This window comes from Cetorhinus maximus, chromosome 3 (genome assembly GCF_964194155.1).
Source record: "Cetorhinus maximus chromosome 3, sCetMax3.hap1.1, whole genome shotgun sequence".
NCBI lineage: Eukaryota > Metazoa > Chordata > Chondrichthyes > Lamniformes > Cetorhinidae > Cetorhinus > Cetorhinus maximus.
In genome coordinates this window covers 3,608,867-3,633,493 of record NC_135881.1, presented here as the reverse complement: position 1 = coordinate 3,633,493, position 24,627 = coordinate 3,608,867, and the positions used below count along the sequence as shown (strand labels likewise).

The 24,627-nt window shown below is 46.6% G+C and overlaps 1 protein-coding gene across 2 annotated transcripts in view; it reads right to left on the bottom strand.

The window, feature by feature from the left end:
• The window catches only part of oplah (5-oxoprolinase, ATP-hydrolysing), an 86,718-nt gene that overhangs the window by 54,300 nt on the left and 7,791 nt on the right, over positions 1-24,627 (bottom strand). For both annotated transcript variants that reach the window (XM_078536126.1, XM_078536127.1), the window contains 8 exons: positions 23,636-23,827; positions 21,127-21,241; positions 19,497-19,620; positions 13,491-13,686; positions 12,806-12,971; positions 11,932-12,070; positions 8,553-8,620; positions 3,306-3,592 (listed from right to left, as the gene is read on the bottom strand). In XM_078536126.1, the coding sequence (XP_078392252.1) occupies positions 3,306-3,592; positions 8,553-8,620; positions 11,932-12,070; positions 12,806-12,971; positions 13,491-13,686; positions 19,497-19,620; positions 21,127-21,241; positions 23,636-23,827 (1,287 nt within the window). The remainder of the gene's footprint in view (positions 1-3,305; positions 3,593-8,552; positions 8,621-11,931; positions 12,071-12,805; positions 12,972-13,490; positions 13,687-19,496; positions 19,621-21,126; positions 21,242-23,635; positions 23,828-24,627) is intronic.

Genomic DNA, 24,627 nt, shown 5'->3' with positions numbered 1-24,627 from the left:
TCCTGCCCCTCACCTTGAATTTATGTCCCCTTGTGACTGACCCTTCAACTAAGGGGTACAGCTGCTCCCTATCCACCCTGTCCATGCCCCTCATAATCTTATACACCTTGATCAGGTCGCCCCTCAGTCTTCTCTGCTCCAATGAAAACAACCCAAGTCTACCCAACCTCTCTTCATAACTTAAATGTTTCATTCTAGGCAACATCCTGGTGAATCTCCTCTGCACCCCCTCCAGTGCAATCACATCCTTCCTATAATGTGGCGACCAGAACTGCACACAGTACTCCAGCTGTGGCCTCACCAAGGTTCTATACAACTCCAACATGACCTCCCTACTTTTGTAATCTATGCCTCGATTGATAAAGGCAAGTGTCCCACATACCTTTTTCACCACCCCACTAACATGCTTCTCCGCCTTCAGAGTTCTATGGACACACACGCCAAGGTCCCTATGTTCCTCAGAATAACTCCGCCATTCAATAAGATCATGGCTGATCTGTTTGTGTTTCGAATTCCGCATTTCCATCTACCCCCGAAAACCTTTGATTTCCTTGCCTCACAAGAACCTATCTACCTCTGCCTTAAAAATATTCAGTGATCCTGCCTCGACTGCCTTCTGAGGCCGAGTTCCAAAGCTGCATAACCCTCAGAAAAAATGTGTCCTTAACTCTGCCCTAAAACGGTGACCCTCAATTTTAAAACAGTGTCTAGTTCTGGACTCACCCACAATAAGAAACATCCTTTTCACATCCACCTTGTCGAGACCATTCAGGATCTTACACATTTCAATCAAATCACCCCTCACTCTTCTAAACTCCAGTGGTAACAAGCCCAGTCTGTCCAACTTTTCCTCATAAGACAACCCACTCATTCCAGGTATCAATCTAGTGAACCTCCTCTGAACCACCTCCAATGCATTTACATCCTTCCTTAAATAAGGAGACCAAAACTGCACACGGTATTCGAGATGTGGTCTCACTAATGCCCTGTATAATTGAAGCATAACATTGTTACTTTTATGTTCAATTCCTGTCATAATAAAGAATAGCATTCCGTTAACCTTATTTAGTTGCCATGCCTGCATACTAACTTTTTGTGACTCATGCGCTAGAACACCTAGATCCCTCTGCATCTCAGAATTCTGCAGCTGTTCTCTGAACAAGAACAAAGAAGAACAAAGAAAAGTACAGCACAGGAACAGGCCCTTCGGCCCTCCAATCCTACGCCAATCATATTACCTGTCAAACTAAAACATTTTGCACTTCCAGGGTCCATTTCCCTCTATTCCCATCCTATTCATGTATTTGTCAAGCTGCCTCTTAAACACCACTATCGTACCTGCTTCCACCACCTCCTCTGGCAGCGAATTCCAGACACTCACTACCCTCTGCGTAAAAAACTTGCCCCGCACATCTCCTCTATAGTTTTCTCCTCTCACCTTAAATCTATGTCCCCCTAGTAATTGACTCTTCCACTCTGGGAAAAAGCTTCTGACTATCTACTCTGTCCATGCCACTCATAATTTTGTAAACTTCTATCAAGCTGCCCCTCAATCTCCGTTGCTCTAGTGAGAACAATCCGAGTTTCTCCAACCTCTCCTCATAGCTAATAACCTCCAGACCAGGCAGCATCCTGGTAAACCTCCTCTGCACCCTCTCCAACACCTCCATATCCTACTGGTAATGTGGTGACCAGAATTGCACGCAATATTCCAAGTGTGGCCTAACCAAGGTTCTATACAGCTGCAGCATGACTTTCCAACTTTTATACTCAATACCCCTGCCGATGAAGGCAAGCAAAAGCATTTAAGTGAATGGTTCTGTTTGATTGACATTTTTATCTGACTGTAAGAACAGCAGTTCTCTTTTCAAAGGAGATTTCTGAATGGGTGTTTTTTTCTCCCCTCAACACTTCAAGACTTGCCATTGATATTATTTGGCTCAGTGGTTCTGTACATAATGCATACTGGGTGAGTGGGCATGGGAGGGCATTGGAGAGAGCATGGGGGGCATGTAGTGGGCATGGGGGCACGGAAAGGCTTGTTGTCATCAGCGGTCCCCCGGAATCAAGGATGACGTCCGTCAGGCTTGGTGAAACTCCACATGACTGAGGTGCCCAATTCTGAATCCACATGTTCTTCTGGAGTGGGGACATGTTGTGCAGGGGCTTGGAAATCATAGCCCTGGGTTGGCTTCCTTCTCCTTCCTCTGCTGCCGCTGTTCTGCCCCGCTGTCGAGTCGCTGAGCCTTGATGGACCTATGGTGCTATGCCAAGCGATCGGCAGCATTCTCTTCCCAGTCAGTGGTCTTAATGCCTCTGTGCTTTAGGACGTCATGGAAGTGCATGGAAGGAGCATGTAGGGGGCATGGGTAAAGCCTTGTAAACTTACCATTCAAATGATTCCCAAATCCAGAATATGGTTCACAACTCCTCTGACAGGCCATGAACCACGAATGATCCAGAAGCTGGCCCAACTCCTCGAAAATTGCAGGGGATGGGGTATTCTGAGATGCCTAGCCCCTATGGTAGAGCTAGCCATGTCTGGCTTGCTACCTGTACCCTTATCCTGCAGTGGCAAAAATCACAGAATTGGGTCCCATCCACCATTTTTAAATCCCTCTCTCTCTGATCCAACATAGATGTAGGCATGAAAATCTGGGCACCTGTTTTCCCTGACCTCCTCTCCCCATTCTATTCCCCTTTAACATCTCACATGGTTTAGTGTTCTACAAGGTCCTCAGATTGCTTGGATTGGTTTTGTCTGACACTACCCTCCGGTGCTGGGTCTATTGAAGATTCACTTTGGTAAATGAGCGTCAGGCATTCTGGCTACATAAACAGGCCAACTCAGTTGCGACTGTCTCAATAGTGTGTGGATGCTTAACATGTCAGCTCAGTTGAGTACCTGTGTCTGGAATTTTGTTCTGCCTTCTGATCTTCAGAAGCTTCTGAAGGCAGTTGAAGTGTAAGTGGTTGAGTTTCTTGGCATGACACTAGTACACAGACTCTGTAGATTTTGGGGTACGTAAGGAATCAACGGATATGGGGATAGTATAGGAAGGTGGAGTTGAGATAGAAAATCAGCTGTGATCTTACTGAATGGCAGAGCAGGCTCAAAGGGACCTAACCCTGCTCCATTTCTTATATTCTTACATGTACCTGTATACCTACATAACTATCCCTAAACTGAAGCTGTTTACTATACCAGTGTACCTATAACTAATCTACATCAAGTACCTGTACAGCTGAATCTATCCACTATACCTGTGCTTGCTCCACCATCATCCAAATGACTCACGACGTACCTGAGTAAGAGCTCTGATTGGTCGACACATTGATTCGTTGGCCACCCGGACGAATCCCAGGGCAACATCTTCCACAGTCATCTGCGATTGGCCAAAACATTTCTCCTCATCGTTCTGTGATTGGTCACAGAGGAAGATGTTGACTCTTTCTGCAACCTTCTGGAACCCCTCGAGAGCTCCTTCCCTCCACAGTGGCTGGTCCTCCGTGGCTCCGAAGATTTTGGGAAAATAATCTGGCAACAGTCGCCCGAGGCAAAGGTTGGCATCAGTGATGGTGAGTGGGCCCCCTGGGAAACAAATACGGTGAGATGATCAGGTTAAATGGTGCATCAAATCTCAGTAGTTATACTCATGAGCTCTTCAGCAGCCTGGGCTCTAAGATCTGGAATTCCCTCCCTAAACCTCTCTGCCTCGCCACCTCTCTCTCCTTCTTTAAGATCCTCCTTAAAACCACTTTAACGAAGCTATTGCTCACCTGTCCTAATATCTCCTTGTGGCTCTTTGTATTTGTTAATATTCCTATAGGCTCCTTGGGACAGTTTACAACAGGAGTTTAGGATTCAAAAACACAATATAAAGTGGTCAAATTTGAAAATCAATTAGCCTGCATTTCTAGCAGTCCATGTCCAAATGCAGCAAGACCTGGACAATATGCAGGCTTGGGCTGACAAGTGGCACACAAATGTTCAGGCAATGACCATATCCAACAAGAGAGAATCCAACCATCGCCCCTTGATGTTCAATGGCATTACCATCACTGAATCCTCCACTATCAACATCCTGGGGGTTACCAATGACCAGAAACTGAACTGGACTAGCCATATAAATACTGTGGCTACAAGAGCAGGTCAGAGGCTAGGAATCCTGTGACGAGTAACTCACCTCCTGACTCCCCAAAGCCTGTCCGCCACCAACAAGTCAGGAGTGTGATGGAATACTCCCCACTTGCCTGGATGAGTGCAGCTACTACAACACTGAAGAAGCTCAACACCATCCAGGACAAAGCAGCCCGCTTGATTGGCTCCACATCCACAAACATTCACTCCCTCCACCACCAACGCACAGTAGCAGCAGTGTGTACCATCTACAAGATGCACTGCAGGAATTCACCAAGGCTGCTTCGACAGCACCTTCCAAACCCATAGCCACTACCATCTAGAAGGACAAGGGCAGCAGATAGATGGGAACACCACCACCTGGAAGTTCCCCTCCAAGTCACTCACCATCCTGACTTGGAAATATATCGCCATTCCTTCACTATCACTGGGTCAAAATCCTGGAATTCCCTTGCTAACAGCACTGTGGGTGTACCTACACCGCATAGACTGCAGCGGTTCAAGGCAGCAGCTCATCACCACCTTCTCAAGGGCAACTAGGGATGGACAATAAATGCTGGCCCAGCTAGCGAAGCCCACATCCTGGGAATGAAATTTTTAAAAATATAGCACCTTTCACAACCTCAAGACATCCCAAAGCATTACAACCAATGAAGTATTCTTTGAAGTGTAATCACTGTTGTATTGTAGAAGTGGAAGGAAATTAAACATAGCAATCTCCCACAAACAATAATGTGACATTGATCAGATCAACTCTTTTAGTAATGTTGGTTGAGGGTTTAATTTTGGCCAGGAATCCAGAGATAACTCCCCTGCTCTTCTTTGAGAGGCACTATGAGATCTCTTACTCCAACCTAACCTTGGTTTAATGTCTCTTTGGGAAGATGGCAGCTCCTACAGAGAAGCATTCTTTCAGTACTGACCCTTCGATAGTACAGCAGTCACCTAAGTACTCATCCTCCAACAGTGCAGATCTCCCTCAGTACTGCTCCTCTGATAGTACAGCACTTCCTCAATAATGACCCCACCGACAGTGCAGCACTTCCTTAGTACTGACTCTCCGACAGTGTGGCGCTCCCTTGGTATTGTCCCTCCAGCAGTGCAGCATTCCCTCAGTACTGACCCTCTGACAGTGCAATGCTCCCTCAGTACTGACACTCCGACAATCAAGAGTAAATCACATTGCTGTGGGTCTGGAGTCACATGTAGACCATTAGACCATGAGATGCAGGAGCAGAAGTAGGCCATTCGGCCCATCAAGTCTGCTCCGCCATTCAATGAGGTCATGGCTGAACTGATAATCCTTAACTCCACTTTTCTGTCTTTTCCCCATAACCCTCGATTCCCTTACTGATTAAAAGTCTGTCTATCTCAGCCTTGAATATACTTAACAACCCAGCCTGTACAGCTCTCTGCAGTAAAGAATTTCACAGACTCACTACCCTCACAGAGGAAATCCCTCCTCAACTCTGTGTTAAATGGGTGACCCTTTACTCTGAGATTATGCCCTCTGGTCCTAGACTCTCCCACAAGGGGAAACAACCCCTCAACATCTATCCTGTCAAACCCCCTAAGAATCTTATGTTTCAATAAGGTTGTCTCTCATTCTTCTAAACTCCAATGAGTACTGGCCCAACCTACTCAACCTCTCCTCAGAAGAAAATCCCTCCATACCCAGTATCAACCTAGTGAACCTTCTCTGGACTGCCTCCAATGCCAGTATATCTTTCCTTAGATAAGGGGACCAAAACTGTTCACAGTATTCTAAGTGTGGTCTAACTAGTGCCTTGTATAGTTTTAGCAAGACTTCTCTATTTTTATACTCCGTTCCCTTTGAAATAAAGGCCAACATTCCATTTACCTTCCCTATTACCTGCTGGACTTGTATGCTATCTTTTTGTGATTCATGCACGAGGACCCCCAAATCCCTCTGTGCTGCAGCTTTCTGCACTTTTTCTCCATTTAAATAATATTCAGCTTCTCTATTCTTCCTGCCAAAGTGCATAACCTCACATTTTCCCACATTATATTCCATCTGCCAACTTTTTGCCCATTCATTTTACCTGTCTGTATCTCTCTGCAGACTGTGTCATCCTCACCACTTGCCTTTCCACCTATTTTTGTGTCATTTGCAAACTTAGCAATAGTATATTCACTTCCCTCATCCAAGTTATTAATATATATTGTAAATAATTGTGGCCCCAGTACAGCACTGATCCCTGTGGCACTCCACTAGTTACAGATTGCCATCCTGAAAATGCCCCCCTTATTCCAACTCTGTCTTCTATTAGTTAGCCAATCCTCTATCCATGCTAATATACTAGCCCCAACGCCATGGGCTCTTGTCTTATTAAGTAGCATTATGTGCAGGCCCTCATTGAACATCTTTTGCAAATCCAAGCACATTACATCTCTTTAGCTATCCTGCTTGTTACCTCCTCAAAAAATTCTAATAAATTTGTCAGGCATGATTTCCCCTTCATTAAGTCATGCTGACTACGCTTGCTTATGTTATGCATTTCTAAATGCTCTGATATTACATCCTTTGTAATAGACTCCAACATTTTCCCAATGACAGATGCTAATCTAACTGGCCTATAGTTACCTGTTTTTTTGTCTCTGTCCCTTTTTGAATAAGGGTGTTACATTGGCAGTTTTCCAATCCTCTGGGACTTTTCCAGAATCCAAGGATTCTTGGAAGATTACTACCAGTGCATCCACTATCCCTGTAGCTACTTCCTTTAATATCCTAGGATGCAACCCATCAGGTCCAGGGGGCTTATCAGCCTTTAGCCCCATTAGTTTCCCTAGTATTTTTTCTTCTAGTGATAGTTATTGTGTTTATTTCCTCCCTGACTTTTGCCCCTAGATTATTCAGTATTTTTGGAATGCTATTAGTGTCTTCTACCTTGAAGACTGATGCAAAGTATTTATTCAATTCCTCTGCCATTTCCTGGTTCCCCGTTATTATTTCCCCAGCCTCATTCTCTCAGGGGCCCATTTTCACTTTGGCCTCTCTCTTCCTTTTTATATATTTAAAGAAGCTCTTACCGTCTATTTTTATATTTCTTGCCAGTTTAGCTCAAAGTTTATTTTCTCCCTCTTTACTATTTTTTTGGTCATTTTTTGTTGGTTTTTAAAACTTTCCCAATCCTCTGGTTTACCACTAATCTTTTCCACAAAGACTGGTGGTAAGTCAGATTGGACAAGGATGGCAGATTTCCTACCCTGAAAGACATTAATGAGCTAGATGGGTTTTTACAACAATCAATGATAGTTTCATCAATATTATTAATGAAGCCACCATTTAATTCCAGGTTTATTATTTAATTGAATTTACAACCCCCCAGCTGCTATGTTGGGATTTGAATTCATGAACTAGTGCAGTAACATAACCATTACGCTACCATCCCTCTATTATTCTGAAGTTTAACTGCAGCTGTCTATTTGCTGCCTGGCTGGGGTCAGAGGACTCCAAGCAGGTCTGAGCTCTTACATAGAATCACACAGCACAGGAGGAGGCCATTCAGCCCACATTGCATGTGCCGTCTATTTGAAAGAGCTATCCAATTAGACCCAGTCCTCTGCTCTTTCCTCATAGCTCTTTAAATTAAGGAGTTCCTTTTCCAGTAATGCCCAATTGCTTTTTTAAAGGTCCTATGGAATATGATTACAACCTCCTTTCAGACAGTTCATTACAGATCTGGTTAAAAAAAACTTTCTCCATATCTCCCGGATTTGAGAAAAAACTTCTTCACACAGTGTGTGGTTAAGATTTGGAATGCACTGGCCCAAGAGTTGGTGGAGGCAGGTTCGATTGAGGCATTTAAAAGGGAACTAGACTGTTACCTGAAAAGGAAGAATGTGCAGGGTTACGAGGAGAAGGCACTAACTGAATTGCTCATTCAGAGAGACAGTGCTGAAATGAAGGGCCAAATAGCCTCCTTCTGTACTGTAACAATTCTGGATTCTGTGCTTTTTGCCAATTATCCGTAATTTGTATCCCTCTGGTTACCAACCCTTCTGCCAGTTTCTCCTTATTTACTCTGTCGAAACCCTTCATGATCTTGGACACCTCTATTAAATCTCATCTTAATCTTCTTTGCTCCAAGTTAAACAATCCCAGTTTCTCCAGTCTCTCCACATAACTGAAGTCCCTCATGCTTGGAATCATTCCAGCAAATCTCCACCACACCTTCTCCAAGGCTTGGACATCCTCCCCAAAGTGCGGTGCCCAGAATTAGTCGAAAGACTCCAGCTGGGGCCTAATCAGTGTCTCATAAAGATTTATCATGAGTGCTACGACAAACAATGACAGGTAGAACCCAGTAGTTTGAAATGAATGTGTGAGTGAGTAACACCCTGGTGATGGATACAGTGGGTGGTTTTGCTCACGGTCCAAGTCACTGACCTTTCCGATAGCAGGTGGGACCCGGATGAGCTCCAGCCGATTCTGGACCAACAACAAACAGCCCTGACCTGGAAGAGGAAATTGTGTCTGAGAAGCAGCAAGATAAAGACAGAGAGAGACACTTGTTCTTGAGGTTACGAGTCACTGATACGGCTAATTCCCCACACATACACTTTTACAATATTCCGTGTGCTCCTGACCAATATTGGCTTCTGGTCCCCAAATGAAACAGCTCAAAAATCCTCATACTTGTTTTCAAATCCCTCCATGGCCTCCCTTTCTCTGTAATCTTCCAGCCCCACAATCCTCAGAAAAATCTGCACTCATCTATTTTTGGCCACGAGCATCTCCGATTTAATTTGCTCCACTGTTGGTGGCAGTGCCTTCAGTTGCAAAGGCCCCAAGCTCCGGCATACCCTCCCTACACCTCTCCACCTCATTACCTCTCTCTCCTCCTTTTAAGTGTTGTGACCACAGCCTATGTTAATTGCTGCACAAAACAAATCCCAGAGGGAAACTTGGTTTACAGGCCATACATTTTCTTTGTATTCTGAAAACAAGACAGGGGCGTACTGATCTCAGCAGAAAGAAGTCCAGTAATACTTTTAGGATTTAAAAAAAGTAAAAGATTTATTAACAAGAATAAAAGAAAACTTAAGCACACAAGATTACAGTTGCACAGTTAAAATTAGTCTTACAAAACATCCCCCCAAAAGACTCTTGTTTGGTCAGACCCACAAGTAAACACCTTCCAGGCAACCCTCCCTTATAGATGTTTAACTATAAAAGTCCAGTAACATTACCCAAGGCAAATTGCAGTAAATTTAATAAAGGCATACCACACGGCCACTTAAGCTCTCTCCCACTCTGCTGTGGAAACCCAAAACTTCAGTGCACAACTTGCAGCCCAAGACTTTTCTGGCTCGACTGGATGGCTGATTCAAAGTGCACCTTTTCCCAGCCTGGAGCTGTTTCCAGGAGATCTTCCTCCCACAGCCAACAGCTCTCCTCAGTAGCTCTAAAAGACCTTTTCCCCCCTTTTATCTCAGGTTCCATTGTTCTCAACTCTTTGAAACTCAAATCCCTCCAAACATAAAATCTTTCATGTTTCTATTTTGTCTCTGCTTTTGGGTCAATGAAATATAATACTCTATTTACCCATGGAACTGCTGCAAGATGCAAACATGTTTCCTGTTACCTCTTGACTTCCTTTTGCTATCAAATGAACTCTTAACTTATCTAAAAATGCAAATGTTAGATCCAAACTATTCACTTGTACCCCAAATCTAACACCTCTATCTTCCTTTCATGTTTTAAACCTCACAGACAACTTGTCTTCTTATTAATTATTACTTTCCCCAGCTTAATTAAGTCATTTACACACACAGACACACAGCCTTCTTCAAAGAATAATCCAACATTCCCCAAAAATATATTAAAAAAACATCCATTCTCACATAAAATAATCCTTAAAACCTTTTGGTCATCTGTCCTAATATCACTTAATGTAACTGTGTCAAATATTGCTTAATTATAGCTCCTTCTGGGCCCACAATCCTACCCTCGTTACATATGCGCTCCAAGCAACCTGACATCCCGAAGGGAGAACGGGTAGGGCCCCTATGGTGTAGGTCCACAACAACAATACAGAAAAGAAAGGGGCTGAATTTTTATCACTGGTGTTAATGGTGTCCTTCATGTTGAATCATGGCTGGCACACATGAACTGTCAGTGCTTTGGTTACGTGGACAGACAAATCTCTCCCACTGCTCCTCCACAGCTCCTGGTCTCTGACTGGTCAGGATTGTCGAATCCGAAGCGGATAGTCTCACACTAAACTCCGGCTGCCAAAGGCTCGTCCGTTCAGTCTCTGTCCCTTTGCAACTTACTGCTCCCATCTGCACAACTGGGGACAGGTAGGTTGGCAAGACGGTGCGGGAAGGTAACGGGTGGTAGGCCTTTCGTTCCTGCCATCTTGCCAGAGGTGGGAAGGGTTGCAGACAGCCCATCCCCTGGAGATTGTTGATCCACCTAAGTGGCCAATTAAGGGCATCCTCCTGGCTCCAGTGGCATTTTACCAGTGCTTTGGCCCAGGGAGGGTGGGGGTGGGGGTTGCTGCCATGTGGGGAGACTGTCCAGCACAACTTAGCAGCCTTCTGGCAGGATTTGATGTGGGAGCCCTTATTTTTGGCCATTCTTTGGTTCAGGGAGCGACCCCTGCCCCACCCGGTGGCAATGGCCACCATCATGATAGCAGTACTGCATGCCCTCAGCGACCCTCCCACTTGCAGGGGCCTGCCTGACTGCCCTTGGCACCCTCTGACCCCACTTACCTGATTATACGTATGTATCATTGGATGTGCTTCGTCCAGGTGCCGCTCAGCTGGTCACAGCCCCCAGTGGCCCTTGAGTGACCATCCCAGGGGAGGCCGACCGTCTTCAACAGGGACAGCAGCTCCAGATGCTGGACCCTGGGTCCCACTGACCGCCGAAGTGGGTTTGCCGGCGACCCCTCCCCCAAACCCCCACAATTTCAACCCTGGTAGCCGGACCCCTGCCATCTCCATGCAATCCAGCCCATTGTGCCAAACTTCAATACTCAGCTCTGCATTCCTTCATCCACCCCATTTAGTATAAGTATTGGGAGACTGACGGCTGGATCAGATCCCTGGAAAAGGGCACTTGCAACATCCCACCAATCAGAGAACGTTCCCTCAATCCCCACTCTCCGTCTCTCATACCGTCTGAACAATTATTATTTTTGTCAATAATCTCAGATATAATCATCCTTTACGACTTCAGCACACCCCAAAGCTCTTCACAGCCAATGAATCTTATTTGGGATTTTTTAAAAAATTCTTCCATGGGTTGTGGGTGTTGCTGGCATTTGTTGCCCATCCCCAATTGCCCTTGAACTGAGTGTCTGGCTCGGCCACTTCAAAGGGCAATTAAGAGCCAACCACGTTGCTGTGGGTCTGGAGTCACATGTAGGCCCAGACCAGGTAAGGGCGACAGATTTCCTTCCCTAAAAGGACATTAGTGAACCAGACAGGTTTTTACAACAATCGATGGTAGTTTCATGGTCGCCGTTACTGAGAGTAGCTTTTCAATTCCAGATTTATTAATTGAATTTAAATTCCACCAGCTGTTGTGGTGGGATTTGAACCCCTGTCCCCAGAGCATTAGCCTGGGCCTCTGGATTACTATTTGCGTACCAGTGACATTGCCACTACGTCATCTTCTCCCCTATCAAACACAAGAAAAAGGCAAAACTCCCATGGGAGCAGGATTGGAACCCAAGGCGCCGTGACTCAGAGGGCAGAGGGCTAACACTGAGCCATGAGGGCACGTTCAGGGGTGCACTGCTGGCCACACTCACCTGAACGAGAGGATGGAGCCTCCACCAGCTGCCACGGTGTTGACATCAAGCTGAGGGGCCTGGACAGTGATTCCTGCAGTTGTGGCCTCAAACACGTGCTCATATTCTCCTGCAAAGCGGCTCACGTCTGTTGATGTGCCTGGAATTGGAATGGGGATTGGTGGGGTGTGGGATGCAGAAAAAAAAACACCCCAGGATGGGGGTGGGGTGAAAGGAGCAGTCAGGCTTCCTGCAGTAACACTCCTCATCCACTCGATCAGGGATGGCTCAGTGACCCACCCCCCATTTACAGAGGAAACATCCCAGGTACAGTGCAGTTGGGGTGGGTGGGGGATAGCATATCATTTCAGGCATAGTGGGGGGGGGGAAAACACTTGATAATCCAGGGGGGGGAACACTGGATAATCCAGAGGGAGAGGGGAGGCAGGGGAGCACTGGTTAGTTCCGAGGCCTTTTGGGGGGGGGGGGGGGGGGGTTGGCGGGGTGCAGTAGAGACACAGACTCGATAATCCCAAGGGAGTGAGGGAGGGAATGGGAGACACTGGATAAATGGGGGGAGCGCAATGTGCCTCTGAGCAGCGGCGATGAAGACATGTTGGGGAAGGGGACATCGGATCATCCCGGGGAGTGGCGTTTACATCAGGTGATTTGGAAGGGTGTGGGTTTATTCTAGAGGATCCTGGGGTGGGGGGGGGTGGGGGGGTGGGGGAGAAGAGAGAGAGAGAGAGAGAGAGAGAGCGAGAGAGAGCGAATTTCTCAGAGGATCTGGGGGGGGAGGGAGAATGTCACTGGGAGGGGTATTGGGGCCATGATCCCACACAGAGAGAAGTTGGTGCTCCTCAGCAGGGAATGGGAAGAAAGGGAAGTTACTCACCACCCATATCGAAGCCGATGACCGGCTCTGCACACCCTTCTCCATATGTGGTGATTGCGTAGCCCACAACACCACCCGCTGGCCCTGACAGGATGGCCCGAGACCCATTAAAGCTCTCCATTGGAGTCAGCCCACCATCAGACTGCATGAACAGCACCCGGACATCCTAGAAGTGGAAGAGCATTTGGATTGAGGGGGCCCTGGGATCGAAGGAACCTACGCTCTGTCCTTAACTAATGTCCAGCTCCTTTCTGCATCCATTGTTATGCAACTGGACGGTGCAGAACATTACCACAGTTCCTCCAGCCGCTATTATAACAATCCATTAGTTTCATGGTCACCATTACCGAGACTACCTTTATATTCCAGATTTTTAAAAAAATAATTAATTGAATTTAAATTTCCCAGCTGCCATTGTGGGATTTGAACTCTTGTGTCTGGATCATTAGTCCAGGCCTCTGAATTACTAGCCCAGTAATAGAAGCATTATCCTACCACAACCCATATGTGCACGGACACCCATATGTACTCTCACTCTCATGCACAGACACACACTTGCGCGAAACTCATTCACTCATGCTCAACGCTGGGGGACCGGTGAAATTACTAGAAGTTTAAAGTTATTTTCTAATAAACTAATATCTAGAAAAGAAGTTCTCGTCTTTTCGCATTGTTAATTCTTTACTTTGAGACTGTCCTGGAACCCTGCACAGAAGCCGTTGAGGTATCTCTTGATGCATGGCGTCAGGTAGGCATCAACACAGGCTGTGTAACCACGAGGCACAGCGCGCACCATGGGCATCACTTCTGAGGAGAGGGAGATGTGTTTGAACCCAAGCCTCTTCGCCAATTCTCCAATCTGGTTTTCATGATTAGACCATCTAGAGAGAGAAAAACACTCCTCAGTTGTAGGGGAGGGTCGAAATCTGAACATTCAAACCATAAATTGAAGCAACAAACAAGATTAGGGAATATGTCAGCTTGAGGGAACGTTCCAGGACAGGCATCGTGCAAGTTTGAAAACAGGCAGCTCAAGGAAATGTTTCAGAACTGGCAGCTTGGGGGAACTTTCCAGAACCAGCAGCTTGGGGGGAACTGTCCAGAACCAGCAGCTTGCGGGAATGTTCCGGAACTGGCAGCACATAATTTTAAAACAGGCAGACTGTGGGAATATTTCAGATTTGGCACCATGGGTGGGGGGAATGTTCCAGAACTGGCACAAGAGGGCATTAAAGAAGAGATTGATTTCCTGGGCACTAGTCTTTTGCACAGGAGAATTTGCCAACAAAAGTTGAAACCCTTCCAGCTTCCCGCCTCCCCCCAACATCATCAGACCCGGATCCTGGAACCTACCTCCCGGCCACTCGATGTCTCGGGTGCTACTGCCTGTCTCAGTTGCCCAGACATGCCATTCCTGCCTCAGAGTGACTGTCGATAACACGGCTGATGTGTATCGCACTATGGATGCCATGTGATTTATGGACAGGATTAGAGTTAGTGTTAGTGCTTGTGATTAGCGGATAGGCTTAGGGTGTTTGGCCTGGAGATTAGGCTTCGGGTGTTAAAAAATGGCATTTAATCCAGAGAAGTGTGAGGTAATGCATTTGGGGAGGACAAACAAGGCAAGGGAATACACAATAAATGATAGAATATTGAAAGGTGTAGAGGAACATAGAAACCTTGCAGTGTGCATCCAGAGGTCCCCGAGGTAGCTGGACAGATAGATAAGGTGCAAAACAAAAACAGAATTACCTGGAAAAACTCAGCAGGTCTGGCAGCATCGGTGGAGAAGAAAAGAGTTGACGTTTCGAGTCCTCATGACCCTTTGGCAGAACTGAAGTATAGTTAGGAGAGGGGTGAAATATAAGCTGGTCTAAGGTGGGGGGCGGGGGGAGAGAGAAGTTGAGGGTGGGGTGGTTGTGGGGACAAGCAAGCAGTGATAGGAGCAGATAATCAAAAGATGTCACAGACAAAAGGATCAAAGAGGTGTTGAAGGTGGTGATATTATCTAAGAAAAGTGCTAATTAAGAATGGAAGGCAGGATACTCAAGGTACAGCTCTAGTGGGGGTGGGGTGGAAAGACTAACAAAGTATTAGTTGTACATTTAAAAATAATGGAAATAGGTGGGAAAAGAATCTATATAAATTATTGAAAAAAAAGGGGGAGGGGGAAGAAACAGGGTGGGGATGGGGGGAGGGGGAGTTTAAGATCTAAAGTTGTTGAATTCAATATTCAGCCCGGAAGGCTGTAAAGTGCCTAGTCGGAAGATGAGGTGCTGTTCCTCCAGTTTGCGTTGGGCTTCACTGGAACAATGCAGCAAGCCAAGGACAGACATGTGGGCAAGAGAACAGGGTGGAGTGTTAAAATGGCAAGCGACAGGGAGGTTTGGGTCTTTCTTGCGGACAGACCGCAGGTGTTCTGCAAAGCAGTCGCCCAGTTTACGTTTGGTCTCTCCAATGTAGAGGAGACCGCATTGGGAGCAACAAATGCAGTAGACTAAGTTAGGGGAAATGCAAGTGAAATGCTGCTTCACTTGAAAGGAGTGTTTGGGCCCTTGGACGGTGAGGAGAGAGGAAGTGAAGGGGCAGGTGTTGCATCTTCTGCGTGGGCATGGGGAGGTGCCATAGGTGGGGGTTGAGGAGTAGGGGGTGATGGAGGAGTGGACCAGGGTGTCCCGGAGGGAACGATCCCCACGGAATGCCGCCGGGGGGGGTGAAGGGAAGATGTGTTTGGTGGTGGCATCATGCTGGAGTTGGCGGAAATGGCGGAGGATGATCCTTTGAATGCGGAGGCTGGTGGGGTGATAAGTGAGGACAAGGGGGACCCTATCATGTTTCTGGGAGGGAGGAGAAGGCGTGAGGGCGGATGCGCGGGATATGGGCCGGACACGGTTGAGGGCCCTGTCAACGACCGTGGGTGGAAAACCTCAGTTAAGGAAGAAGGAGGACATGTCAGAGGAGCTGTTTTTGAAGGTAGCGTCATCAGAACAGATGCAACGGAGGCGAAGGAACTGAGAGAATGGGATGGAGTCCTTACAGGAAGCGGGGTGTGAGGAGCTGTAGTCGAGGTAGCTGTGGGAGTCGGTAGGCTTGTAATGGATATTGGTGGACAGTCTATCATCAGAAATTGAGACAGAGAGGTCAAGGAAGGGAAGAGAAGTGTCAGAGATGGACCATGTGAAAATGATGGAGGAGTGGAGATTGGAAGCAAAATTAATAAATTTTTCCAGGTCCCGACGAGAGCATGATGCAGCACCGAAGTAATCATTGATGTACCGGAGAAAGAGTTGTGGGAGGGGGCCGGAGTAGGACTGGAACAAGGAATGTTCCACATACCCCATAAAGAGACAGGCATAGCTGGGGCCCATACGGGTACCCATAGCCACACCTTTTATTTGGAGGAAGTGAGAGGAGTTAAAGGAGAAATTGTTCAGTGTGAGAACAAGTTCAGCCAGACGGAGGAGAGTAGTGGTGGATGGGGATTGTTCGGGCCTCTGTTCAAGGAAGAAGCTAAGGGCCCTCAGACCATCCTGGTGGGGGATGGAGGTGTAGAGGGATTGGACATCCATGCTGAAGAGGAAGCGGTTGGGGCCAGGGAACTGGAAATTGTTGATGTGACGTAAGGTGTCAGAGGAATCACGGATGTAGGTGGGAAGGGACTGGACAAGGGGAGAGAGAAGGGAGTCAAGATAACGAAAAATGAGTTCCGTGTGGCAGGAACAGGCTGACACAATCGGTCTGCAAGGACAGCTCTGTTTGTGGATTTTGGGTAGGAGGTAGAAGCGGGCCGTCCAAGGTTGGGCGACAATCAGGTTGGAAGCTGTGGGAGGAAGATCTCCAGAGGAGATGAGGTCAGTGACAGTCCTGGAAACAATGGCTTGATGTTCTGTGGTGGGGTCATGGTCCAGGGAGAGGTAGGAGGAAGTGTCTGCGAGTTGACGCTCAGCCTCCGCGAGGTAGAGGTCAGTGCGCCAGACAACAACAGTACCACCCTTGTCAGTGGGTTTGATGACAATGTTGGGGTTGGACCTGAGAGAACGGAGTGCAGTAAGTTCAGAGAGAGACAGATTAGAATGGGTGAGAGGAGCAGAGAAATTGAGACGGCTAATGTCACGCCGACAGTTCTCAATGAAAAGATCAAGAGAAGGTAAGAATCCAGAGGGAGGGGTCCAGGTGGAGGGAGAATATTGGAGGTGGGTAAAAGGATCCGTTGAACGGGGAGAGGACTCCTGCCCAAAGAAGTGAGCACGGAGACGAAGACGGCAGAAGAAGAGTTCAGCATCATGGCGAGCCCGAAATTCATTGAGATGAGGGCGTGAGGGTATGAAACGAAGTCCTTTGCTGAGCACTGAACGTTCAGCATCGGAGAGGGGAAGGTCAGGGGGTATAGTGAATACGCGGCTGGGGCTGGGATTGGAAGATGGGGTGGGGACGGAGGGACAAGCAGGGGTGGAGGGTCCCAGATGGGTGTTGGTGTCGATGAGTTGTTGGAGCTTGAGTTGTTAGAGACCAAACGCAAACTGGGCGACCGCTTTGCAGAACACCTGTGGTCTGTCCGCAAGAAAGACCCAAACCTCCCTGTCGCTCGCCATTTTAACACTCCACCCTGTTCTCTTGCCCACATGTCTGTCCTTGGCTTGCTGCATTGTTCCAGTGAAGCCCAACGCAAACTGGAGGAACAGCACCTCATCTTCCAACTAGGCACTTTACAGGCTTCCGGGCTGAATATTGAATTCAACAACTTTAGATCTTAAACTCCCCCTCCCCCCATCCCCACCCTGTTTCTTCCCCCTCCCCCTTTTTTTCCCAATAATTTATATAGATTCTTTTCCCACCTATTTCCATTATTTTTAAATCTACAACTAATACTTTGTTAGTCTTTCCACCCCACCCCCACTAGAGCTGTACCTTGAGTATCCTGCCATCCATTCTTAATTAGCACTTTTCTTAGATAATATCACCACCTTCAACACCTCTTTGATCCTTTTATCTGTGACATATTTTGATTATCTGCTCCTATCACTGCTTGCTTGTCCCCACAACCACCCACCCTCAACTTCTCTCTCCCCCCGCCCCCCACCTTAGACCAGCTTATATTTCACCTCTCTCCTAACTATACTTCAGTTCTGCCGAAGGGTCATGTTGGACTCGAAACGTCAACTCTTTTCTTCTCCACCGATGCTGCCAGACCTGCTGAGTTTTTCCAGGTAATTCTGTTTTTGTTTAGGATTTCCAGCATCCGCAGTAGCTTTTAGCTTTTTGTTTTTATTTAGATAGATAAGGTGGTTAAGAAAATATACAGGAAACTTTTAATCATTCCCACGTTACAAAAATAACTACAATTCAAAAGTGCTTAATTGGCTGTAAAGCACTTTAGGATGTCTTGAAAGGCGCAATAGAAATGCACGTCTTTTTTTTCCCTCTCTTTATTAGACGTGGCCTCGAGTATAAAGAGCAGGGTTGTTGTGCTAAAACTGTATAAAACACTGGTTAGACCACAGCTAGAGGACTGTGTACAGGTCAAGGCATCACAGGAAAGATGCGATCACACTTGAGAGGGTAGATTGACAAGCACATTGCCAGGAATGGAGAATTTTGGCAATGAGGAAAGGTTGGATAGGCTGAGGTTGCTTTATTTCAAACAGGGGAGGCTGAGGGGAGATTTAATTGAGATGTATAAAATTACGAAAGGCCTGGATAGAGAGGACCCGTTTCCTTTATCAGAGGTCAATAAGCAGGGGGCTGAGTTAAAATAATGGGCTGAAGGTTTAAAGGGGAGTTGAGGAGAACATTTTCCACTCGGTGTTGGGAGGCTGGAACTTACTGCCTGAAAGGGCGGTAGAGGGAGAAACACTTATCACATTTCAAAAATACTTGAGGAGCTGTCATCTATGACATCTTTGGCTCTTATACTCTAAACCTTGGCTAATAAAGAACAAAAAAAAAGACATGCATTTTTATGGCGCCTTTCACCACCACCAGACATCCAAAGTGCTTTACAGCCAATGAAGCACTTTTGAATTGTAGTCATTATTCTAATGTGGAAATTATGAAAAGTATCCTGTATAATTTCTTAAGCTGTATCTGTAATCTACAGGCATTGGACCATAGGAACTTAGAAATATAGGACTTAGGAGCAGGAGTAGGCCATTTAGCCCTTTGAGCCTGCTCCGCCATTCAGTATATCATGGCTGATCAGATATAAAAGTTAAATACTTTAAAGTCAGATATTGGAAATCTGAAATGAAAACAGAAAGCGCTGGAAAAATATCAGCAAGTCTGGCAGCATCTGTGGAGAGAGAGAGAAAGGGTTAACGTTTCAAGCCCAAAACGACTCTTCTTCAGAACTCCAATTTTCAATTCCAGATTTATTAATCGAACTTAAATTCCACCAGCTGCTGTGGTGGGATTTGAACCTCTGTCCCCAGGGCATTAGCCTGGGCCTCTGAATTATTATTCCAGTGTCATTACCACCGTTCCCCCCATGATGTAATAAGAACTTAAAAATGATTCAGAACAAGTTGTACAAAGGGAAGTTTCAACGCGAACAGGGAATGTTCTGGAACAAGAAGTGTGTCCGTGAGTTGGGACCAGAGGGAAGAAGTTGCTTATCCACAAAGCCTAACTGCATTCAGAGGGTTTTGGTAGCAGGGTGGGGGGGGGGGGGGGGGGGGGGCAGTAGTGGTCTTACGTGTAGGAATGCAGCAGGACCACTGCCAGGCTCTGGATGCCCCTCGATAGGACCCCCAACAGCTGCCCTTCCAGCTGTTTCATGTTCACTGCTCTCCAGATTTCCACACGCTCTCCCGTGGATCCTGCAAAACAGAAAGAAGCAGCCAATTTTTAAAATTATTATTATTCATTCATGGGATGTGGGCATCACTGGCTAGGCCAGCATTTATTGTCCATCCCTAAATGCCTTTGGGAACTGATTAAATGCCATTTCAGAGTTTGCTGAGTGTCTGGAGTCACATGTAAGGATGGCAGATTTTCTTCCCTAAAGGACAGAAGTGAACCAGGTGGGTTTTTACGATATTTTTCATCATTCTTACACTACAAAAGTGGCTACAGTTCAAAAGTACTTCATGGTCATCATTGGAATTTTAATTCCAGAATTTTTATTGAATTCAAATTTCACTATCTGCCGTGGTGGGATTCGATCTCGAGAGCATTACCCTGAGTCTCCGGAATACTAACCCAGTGACAATGCCACTATGCCACTACCTCCCCCTAAATATTAAATATGCTTTGGATATTCACTCCTAAATTAACAACAACTTGTATTTATATGGAGTCTTTAACACAGTGAAATGTCCCATAGTGTTTCACAGGACTGTTAGCGGACAGAATTTGACACGGAACCACGTAACGAGATATTACAACTTGTGTAACTGAGGAAGGTTTTGAGGAACAACATGATGGTGAGAGAGGTGGAGGGGTTTGGGAAGGGAATTCCAGAAATTTTCAGAGAAGGCACAGCCGCCAATAGCAGTGCGATTAAAATCAGTGGTGCTCAAGAGGCTGGAATTGGAGGAGCCCAGAGATTTTGGAGGGTTGTGGGGTTGAAGGAGGTTGCAGAGATGGAGAGGGGTGCGGTGGGGAAGGATGTGAGGCCATGACATGATTTGAAAGGAAGGATGCAAGTTTTAAAATCAAGGCGTTGTTTAATGGGAAGCCAGAGCATGTCAGGGGTGATGGACGATCAGGGCTTGGGGGGTGGTTTAGGACATGGGCAGCAGAGTTTTGGATGACCATTAGTTTATGGAGATTAGAAGATGGGAGGCCAGCCAGGAGAGCATTGGAATAGTGAAATGAAGAGGTGACAAAGTCATGGATGAGGGTTTCAGCAGGAGATGGGCTGAGAGGGAGGATGGAGATGGCTAACGTTAAGAAGGTGGGAATAGGCAATCCTGATGATGGAGTGGGTATGGGAGTCAGAAGCCCATCTCAGCGGGACAAAACACAACATAGTGCGACAGGAAACACTGAGGATAGAGAGTCATGGATATGAAACATTGAAGGTTGAGAGCTCAAAGCAGAGCATAAGGAAAACACAGTGCTCTTCTACAGATAGTGCTGTGGAATTAGGAGTCTCAGTGAGCTACCAAACTGATTGGTCTTTCAGGTGAATGCAAAAGAATTCATAACCACTTTCAAAAGAGATGTAGATAATGAAAATATAATTTACTGAGTGAAGGAAGGGGCAGTGGTTGGGCCTATGGGGAGAGCTCCTTCACTGAGTGGACACTGGAACAATGAGCTGTGAAATTCAAAGATCCTATTCTAGGTGACCGACGAGCTGTGACATGGACACAACTTACCCACGACTGTCTCCAATCCAGCCTGTTTAGGTAGCTGGCAACCCTCCTGTTGTAGAACCACTCGCTCATCAACTTCAATCACCTCTTCATATAATACCTCCGGCATCACAATCTCCTACAGGAGAGAGAGCGAGAGAAAGAGGGAGAGTGTGAGAGATTGTTGGAGTGAGTGGGCAAAAGAGAAAGAGAGACCATGCAGCTGGAAGTGGGGTGGGGGGTGGGGGGAGGGTGGGGGGGTGGCGGGAGGAAGAGAACGTGGGAGGCTGTGGAGGGAAAAGGGGAGAGAGAAAGAGACATAAGGGACTATGCACAGGGAGGGGTAAGAGAGAGAGCGAGCGAGGCAGAGAGAGAGAGAGAGGCAGAGAGAGAGAAAGGCAGAGAGAGAGAGAGGGAGGCAGAGAGAGAGAGAGAGAGGCAGAGAGAGAGAGAGAGGCAGAGAGAGAGAGAGAGGCAGAGAGAGAGAGAGAGGCAGAGAGAGAGAGAGAGAGGCAGAGAGAGAGAGAGAGAGGCAGAGAGAGAGAGAGAGAGAGAGAGAGGCAGAGAGAGAGAGAGAGGCAGAGAGAGAGAGAGGCAGAGAGAGAGAGAGGCAGAGAGAGAGAGAGGCAGAGAGAGAGAGAGGCAGAGAGAGAGAGAGAGGCAGAGAGAGAGAGAGAGAGGCAGAGAGAGAGAGAGAGAGAGGCAGAGAGAGAGAGAGAGAGAGAGAGAGGCAGAGAGAGAGAGAGACAGAGAGAGAGAGAGAGGCAGAGAGAGAGAGAGGCAGAGAGAGAGAGAGGCAGAGAGAGAGAGAGGCAGAGAGAGAGAGAGGCAGAGAGAGAGAGAGAGAGGGGTGGCGGTCCCTGTGCGTGCATGTATGTTGCTTCTAGCAAGCATGAAGAAGCCACATTATAAGCTCGACAGATTATCTTAAACTGGTTGCTAGTGCAGCTATTAGCGCAGTGGTACCCGTTCTCTGCAAACAAAAGGAATATGTTCAAACCTTGCACCTTTTTTGAATTACCCGGGAGCTTGGGGAGCCTACAGTTCACCAGTGCCTCCACCATGGCAATGCCTCTAGCCAATCTAGGCCAATTTACAAACCAATCAGCACCCTTTCTCCTGTTGTATAAATTGTTGTGATCATTTGAAATTAGGCACTCGTGTTTGTCCTGATGAGTACAAGCTCTGAGATTCAGAGGGATCTGGGTGTCCTAGTGCATTATTCACAAAAGGTTAGTATGCAGGTACAGCAGCTAATTAGGAAAGCTAATAAAATGTTATCATTTATTGTGAGGGGAATTGATTGCAAAAGTAGGGAGGTTATGCTTCAGTTGTACAGGGCACTGGTGAGACCACATCTGAAGTATTATGTACAATACCGGTCTCCTTGTTTATAAAAAAAGATGTAAATGCATAAGAAACAGTTCAGGGAAGGTTTACCAGACTAATATCAGGAATGGGCGGGTTGTCTTATGAGGAAAGGCTGGACAGGTTAGGCTTGTATCCACTGGAATTTAGAAGAGTAAGAAGCGACTTAATTGAAATCTTTTAAGATCCTGAGGGGTCTGGACAGGGTGGATGTGGAGAGGATGTTTCCTCTTGTGGGAGAATCTAGAACAAGGGGGTCACTGTTTAAAAATAAGGAGTCGCTCAATTAAGACAGAGATGAGGAGAATTTTTTCTCTCAGAGGGTTGAGAGTCTTTGGAACTCTCTTCCTCAAAAGGCGGTGGAAGCAGAGTCTTTGAATATTTTTAAGGCAGAGCTAGATAGATTCTTGAAGGGGTGAAAGGTTATCAGAGATAGGCAGGAATGTGGGATTGAGGTTACATTCAAATCAGCCATGATCTTATTGAATGGCGGAGCAGGCTTGAGGGACCGAGTAGCCTACTCCTTGTTCGTATGTTCATATGTACAAGATGAAATGCTTCAGCAACATGTCTCTCTTTTCAGCAATATTCAAGCTTCTTCTATTGTTTCTGAATTCTGTGTTTCCACTGCCTGCTCCCCCTAACTGATATCCTTTCTCTCTCTCCACTGTTGTAATTGTGTCTTTTATCATTATTGCTACTCCCCCTCGTAACTCCTCCCACCACACACCTCCTTTCCTGTCCTTTCTAAACACTTTATAGGCTAGAAGATTTGGTTCCCATCCATGCCCAGCTTCTAGCCAGCTCAAAGTAATAATTACTGTCTCAAACCTTGTGAGTTGAATCTGTGCTCCTGATTTTCCAGTTTTATTCCTTTAGCTATGTGCACTTGTGTAGAGAACTTGGGTTTGGTTAGCTGATTCCAAAATAAAACTCCAAAACTTCATGACTGTGAACATATCAATTAAATCTCCCATCAACCTTCTCTGTTCTAAGGAGAACAATCCCAGCTTCTCCAGTCCCTCCACATTAATTCTAGTCCGTAATCCCTGGTCCCATTCCTCTGCACCCTCTCCAATGCCTGGATATCCTTCCTAAAGTGCAGTGCCCAGAATTGGACACAATACTCCAGCAGATGCCTAACTAGTGATTTGTGAAGGTTTACCAAGTCGAATATCTTCGGCCGGGACTGGTTACCAATATGTAGCAAGTCCTTGAACCCTTTGGTGATCACCAGCGCGATTCGCTCTCCCTTCCGCTCCAGCAGTGCATTTGTTGCGACAGTTGTTCCCATCCGGATCCAGTCGATCCTGGAGGTGTCCATTGGCCGATCCTGAGGAACCGGAATTCTACTCTCCTGTCACAGGCATAAAAAGGGAAACTGAATCAGAGAGGGAGTCTGCTGTACACGTTACCATATCGGGAAACATTAGTGTTGGAGCATTCAATCCCCCCCTCCTCCAGAAAATTGGTGAGAGCAATGCTATTGGCTCCTCTCCTCCTTCAGAAACTTACTGTCAACAATGCCACAGCTGTACCCCTTCTCCAGCAATTCAGTGAGCAATGGTACGGCTGTCTCCCTGTAGCAGCTAAATACTGTGAGCAATGCCTCAGGTGTCACCCCTCCTCCAGCAATTCACAGTAAGCAATGCCACCGGTGACCTCCACTGCATCAGCAAAATAGTGTGAGCAATGCCACTGGTGTCATCCACTACATCAGTGACATACTGTGAGCAATGGCATGGGGGGTTCTCTCACTCTGACAGCACAATACTGTGAGCAATGCCACAGGGTCCTCTCATTCCGACAGTGATTTACTGTGAGCAATGCCATAGGTGTTCCCACTAAGTCAGCGATTTACTGTAAGGCCATGGGGATCTCTTCCTCAGAGTGATTTACTGTGAGTGATGGCATGCATGCCCCCACCACGATTAAATGCAAACTATATGACGGATGTCACCATTACTTTAGAAATTTACTGTGCACAGTGCCGAGGTCATCTCCCACTCCTCCAGCAATTTACTGTGAGCAATTCCATGGGCTCTTCTTTTCCAGAAAGCCCAGTCTTGAAAGATAAAACTGGAGCCAATCCTGACACACTTTCATAAGCTTTTTTTTAAAACAGTGATACACATTACAAACATGCACCTTCTAACC